This window comes from Apodemus sylvaticus, chromosome 2 (genome assembly GCF_947179515.1).
Source record: "Apodemus sylvaticus chromosome 2, mApoSyl1.1, whole genome shotgun sequence".
Lineage (NCBI taxonomy): Eukaryota > Metazoa > Chordata > Mammalia > Rodentia > Muridae > Apodemus > Apodemus sylvaticus.
Window position 1 is genome coordinate 172,138,131 of NC_067473.1, and position 6,000 is coordinate 172,144,130.

General features: G+C 48.6%; 1 protein-coding gene across 3 annotated transcripts in view; it reads right to left on the bottom strand.

Annotated features, from left to right (window-relative positions):
- Positions 1-2,044, bottom strand: part of Lrp6 (LDL receptor related protein 6) — a 132,637-nt gene extending 130,593 nt beyond the window's left edge. Inside the window, exon 1 of one of the 3 annotated variants that reach the window (XM_052175101.1) lies at positions 1,668-2,044. In XM_052175101.1, the coding sequence (XP_052031061.1) occupies positions 1,668-1,722 (55 nt within the window). In that variant the 5' untranslated portion in view covers positions 1,723-2,044. The remainder of the gene's footprint in view (positions 1-1,667) is intronic. The other 2 variants (XM_052175100.1, XM_052175102.1) reach the window with 2 other exon arrangements.
- Between the last annotated feature and the right edge of the window lie 3,956 nt (positions 2,045-6,000).

Here is a 6,000-nt window from a genome sequence, read left to right on the forward strand (position 1 = left end):
GTTTCAGTTGAAATGACATATGCTCACAATTAATTAATGCTAAACAGGAAAAAAGACCTCCTTACCAATATTGTTACATTTAAAGTAAGCTCCACTTTGGACAGCTACCTCTTCTTGATCTTGTTACACAATATCATGCTTCACAGTCTCAAACTAAAGTCATGCATATACTCAAGTCTAGGCTCAAACCTGTTATCCAAATAAACAAATGGCCCTAAGCCCCCTCCAAGAACTGCAATCAGACTTTAAGATGCTAAAGCCATCCCAAGTCACCTGATTTAGAGTTTCCCAGCTCTAAATCAATTCACTGGTTCTACATCTTAACTCTTATGAACTTGTCAATCATATTCACATGTCAATTATAACTTTCTCACAGCTATAGCATAATCTCCTTTCGACATAGAGTTTACTGTGACAAAATAAACACATACTTATTAAATCTCTTGAGTATCTAATAATATTGAGTTCTCTGCATGGAAATTAAACAGCAATTATCTTTCGGGTGTTTACAAGTAGGACTAGACAATTCGGGATATGCTTATTTTTAGAAAACACACATACATAGATGATACGGCTGTCCCATTTACATCATAAGATTGTTAGTTACTATCCTACTTTGCAAACGTCCATACTTCTGAAGGGCTTAGACGTTTAGCTTGTTAAATTAATAACTAAGAATCCCAGAGAGGTCCCTTAACTGGCACAAGGGAAGTTAACAAAAGCGAACAAGATACAGCGTCAACCAGCGCCTCAATTCTTGCACAGGTAACACTCTTCAAAAAGCACCAGCCCCTATCTCTCATCAACTGGAGAAGACCAGTCCACAAGGTCTCCTTTGCAAACTGTCACACAACAGAAAGTCAGGAGGTAATGTCTCAACTTCGCCGTCCAATTCCAACCACCACAGACACACTTCACTTAAGCGATTCCCATAGCAAATTACCCAGGGCATTCTCTGTTATTTACTAAAGTGCCAAGCAGTTCCCAGGGGTGCCCGGCAAATGATAATTTAGTTCCCAGGATAGGCTCCTCGCCACACAAGGATAACTTCCCTACTTGGTGCCAACTGTACACTTGCACAACTGGAGGCGAGTCCTGAAAACCAGGGGTTACGAGGGCAACATCTATGTTTTTATTATGGGCTCAGAAGATCCCCCAATGCTGAAAAGCGCGACCTATAACCCTAGAGTCAATTTCCAACTGTGCTCTCACCCAGGACCATCCTAATCCAAACGGAAGCCAATTATTAGTTGTAACAAGGCCTAGAGAGGGGAGAAAAAAAGAAAATAGTGGAGTTTAAAGGGGGAAAAAAAGTTTACCTAAGAGACACGGGAAAGGTGAGGGCTTCGAGGGAGAGGGAGGTCAACACCAATGGTGCTGAAAGCCCAACTACAAAAGACCTGTTCTGCCCGAGTGCAGGGGAGCGGGGCACGGTCAGTCATTCCGATGGAGTGCGGGGGGCCAGGGGTTCCCCCAAGGCCCGCAGCTTTGTCCGTCCGACCGCGCCGCGGGGCCGGCCAGGGGTGTGCGCGGCGGCCGGGCGCGGCCCCCGACCGCGGGCCCCTTGCTCGCGCGGCTCCCCAGCGCCAGGCCTCTCCCCGCCGCGGTCCCCGCCGCCTCCCCTCCCCCTTCCCGGACCCCGGCAACTTTCCCCGGCCTCGCCTCACCTCTCAGCAGCACGCAGAAGCTGCAGGCCAGGAGGCTCCTCAGCACGGCCCCCATCTTCCCCCCGCACCGCGCGCGCTCGCGGCCCTCACCGGCGACCGGCGGCCAGGGGACGCGCGGGCGAGGAGCCGGGGCGGCCGCCGCAGCGGCGGGTCTGCACGTTCATGCTTTCCGCGGCCGGGAGAAGAAAGAAAAGGGCGCACGTCAGGGCTCTAGCGCGCCGCTCCGGCCCGGGCTCGCGCGACGCCAGCGCCTGCCCCCATGCCGCCGCCTCCTCCCGCGGCGCCCCACGTCCCCCGCGCGGCGCCTCATTCAGCCTCTTCCTCTCGCCGCGGCGCAGGGATCCGCCGCGGGGCCGCCGCCGCCGTCTCCCTACGCGCCCGACCCTCCCCCTCCTCAGCGCGCCGCGGCCGGACCCCGGGAGCCGCGACCGCCGCGCGCGCTGACTCCCCGCGGAGCCCGCGCGAGGTGGGTCTCGCGAGTCCCCGCAGGCTGACGTGGGACGGTCCTCCCGGGGCGCATTCCGATGGGATTCTTTCCCCGAGCGGCGGAGGGCGTGAGGCGACGTCGGCCGACACTGGGGCCGGCGTGGTCGGGACTACTTTCTGCGTCCCGGCCCGTCGCCGCCCGCGCCGCTCTTTGTGCGCCCGGCCGCGGAGCCAGGTGGAGCTGCGGACCCCGGGGCTGCCCGGGACCGAGGGAAATAAAAGTGCCAGTGCGCCTTACACTCGCTCGAAGCGGCGGACCGGGTGAAGGGTGTGCAAGCCCAGTGCGGAGCGGATCTCTAGTGGATTGAATTGAGAATCATCATAGGAAGTAAAATAAACCAGACTCAGACTTTAAAAAAAAAAGTATGTTTTCTCTGTGTGGAGCCTGCTTTACATATACACATAAAGTCACACTCATGGGAAAAAGACCAGACTTGAAAAGACAAAGATTGTAGGATTTTAGACACATAAATAAGTCTTACTCAACGAGTATCCCTCATATGTGGATCTAGGTGTGTGTGTCTGTCTGTCTGTCTGCCTGTGTAGAAATGCCTTTATATGAGTTCACACATAGATGATAAAATAAAGTATGATTATCTGGGATAAAGAGTGAAGCTTATGGTGGGGGAAGAGGCACACATATGTTAAAAGAAAATTACATGCTTGAATCTTATCCATCATGACGTACAATGAATATAAACCAAGAAAAAGTTAAAGAAAAAACAATAGTTGTTTTTCTTACTTGCCTTATGAGAAGTACAGACTTTTTTGTTAACTAAGCTGACAATGACTAAAGCTTTCTAAACTGAGAGAGAAAATCCTTAGATAAAGGCATCAGTACCCAACAGCAAAGAGAAAATAAAGCATGGCAGTTTGGGGGGTTTACAAATTTGATGGGAAAAGGAGCCCCCCAGAACCACCTCTACTACTGCGTGTGCAGTGGGCATTCCTGAGTAATAGCCCAGATGCCCTCTGCAATCACCTGACCAGCTTCAGCCTAGGCTGGTCAGCTCCAAGAGTTAACCATGAAAGAACCACCAGCCATGTTCTGTCCACACCCTTTCTGCCAGCAGATGGGCAAGGGGCTCACCTAGGGTATGCAAGCACATTATCTGATGGCCGCTCGGAACTAACCTGAGATAAGAGTGGCTGTGCTGTGACTGCCTTGGCACACTTGAGGGAAAGAGAACTTGAGACACTCAGTGACTTACCCAAGGACACGCAAGTCCTGGGTAACAGAACCTGAAGCACCCAACTTGGGGGGCTGTACAAGAGTGTTGGGAAAGGTTTGCACGTGGGCGGATGAGGTAGCTCCCTGGGTAAAGGCCCTTGCCACTGAGCCTGACACCCTGAGTTCCATCCCTAGGCCCCACGTCGTAGAAGAGATCTCACTCCTTCAAACTGTCCTCTGACCTCCATGTATATGATACATGCTGTGGTACTCACCCACTCCCGTACACACACACTTTTTTTGTAAACAACAACAAAAAAAGTTTACACGCAGTTAAACATCAAAGTGACGAAAATGGAGAACCGAAGGGTATATGGTGTGGTGGCAGGATTTCATGCGCAAGACCCTAGACTCGCTCTTGTACTGTGGGAAGAAACTGAAAACCTCAATTATGCAGATGTAACATGTGTGCACATGTGTGCACAGACCTATCCCATGTTTGAGAGCTAATAACGCAAAAGTAGGTAGGTATTAGGATACAGGTGGACTTTTCTTCCCTGCCCTTTAATAGATTGTTTTATTTCCTAAAGATACTGGAGTGAACCTCTGGAATGCAAGCCTGCTGAGGTTGCTATTCTTATCGTAGAACTGATTTGTCACTCAGCCATTTAATTGCACATTAGACACGGTCGCTGGGCTAAGTGTTGGTGATTTAACAATGACAATAACCATAGTCCTCACACTCAAGCTAACAACCTGATTCGGAACCACACAAGTTAGAATGGTGTACTTGCTAGGGGTAGATACTCTTGAGTCTGCTAGATAGTTCAAAGAATGGAAAAACACCCAGAGAACCCTGGTTTGAAATGTCCCTCAAGAGTGTCCTCAGCTCACCAGGCCATCGAAGCATCCCAAGCAGAAGAAGGGCAGGTGTGAAGGCACGGGTCTAACTAGAGCGCTTGGCATGCTGGGAGTTGAGAGTCGCTCCACCTTGCTAAGCCACGGAGCTTTTAGAGAATGTCAAGAAGCGAGGGTGGACCATTACACAGGAATTGTGTTTATTACTAGAGAATGTATTTATTTGTTTATTTTTTTTATTCATTTATTGGGGGGGGGTTGAGGCACAGTTTCGTGTAACTCAGGATGACATTTAATTCTCTGTATAACCAAAGATGACCTTGAACTTCTGATCCTCCTGCCTTCATCTTCCAGACGTTTGGACGACAAGACAGTGTCACTACACCCAGTTTAATAAAAAATTGTGTAAGCCAAACTAAGTTTGGGGGTGTTGAGGAATTTTGCATATGATATCAAACTCTGTGAAAGGGTCAGTCAACAACATGCCTAAGGGGTGAAGAGGTGGTGATTTGGGGAAACAAGACATCACAACAGTAAGGCTTGTGAAGAGAGAGGTGCTGAGAAGGACTTCAGGTCTCTAAGTAAAACAGGAGTCTTTTTTTAAAGATGTATTTATTAGATTTATATGAGTACACTGTTGCTGTTTTCAGACACAGGAGAAGACAGCACAGATCCCATCACAGATGGTTGTGAGCTACCGTGTGTTTGCCGAGAATTGAACTCAGGACCTCTGGAAGAGCAGTCAGTGCTCTTAACCACTGAGCCATCTCTCCAGCCCCCAAGTGTCTTTTATACTAAGAAAAGAAAAGACCAGAAAACCATTTCGAGCAGCTGTGTAGCACAGGCTGGTAGGGTTAGCACTTGGAAGGAAAAGGCGGAAAGCTCTGGAGCTGAAGGCGAGCCTCACCTACAATGAGCAAAGGAAAAGCATCCCAAAGCCAAGCTCCGTGAGCAGTCTGTCATCTCGACACTTGTGTGGGAGGCCGAGGTGGGAATATCATGAGTTCAGTTCGGTTTGGGCTTCGTAATAAAGACGTACACCCTAACAAACAAAAAGCCATTTGAGAAGGAAAGCAGTGATTCCATAGCTCTTTTGGTTTTGTTTTGTTTTTTTCTTAAAGATTTGTGTTATTTTTCTGTATGTATCAGTGTGTGTGTCTGTGTGTGTGTCTGTGTGTGTGTGTGTGTGTGTGTGTGTGTGTCTGTGTCTGTGTGTGTCTGTGTGTATGTCTGTGTGTGTGTGTGTGTGTGTGTGTGTCAGGGCACATGTGTGCACGTGCCTGAGGAAGCCCAGAGACAATGTCAGATATCTCCTGAAGCTTAGACGTGCGGATGGCTGTGAACTGTCCAAGGTGAGACCTGAGAACTCAGTTCTTAACTGAAGAACCAGGCCTTTCACGTTCAAGGTGTTAATAAAGCATCCAATTGGAAATATATACTGTATTAATTCAATATAGATATTCAGGGTCGTGAGAGAATGGGAAAAATAAGTGGAACTGGTCTAGTACGTTCCACACCCAGGGCATGGCTTACAGAATACTGGACAGCTATGCCACAGCTTTCTTGACGGTGAGAGTGAGATGTCTTAAATAAAATCTTCTGAGCTACCCAAGGGCTTATGGAAGACAGAAGCTTAAGATTCTCATTACAGAAAGCAAAGGATGTAGCTCAGTGGTAGAGCCCTGGGCCAGCATGTAAAACATGGCTCTAAGTTCTAGCCTTCGGGCCGCAAAAATAAATAAATAAATAAATAAATAAATAAATAAATAAATAAATAAATAAGGAACGTAGAAGCAACCAGTGTAACTAGAAAATGAA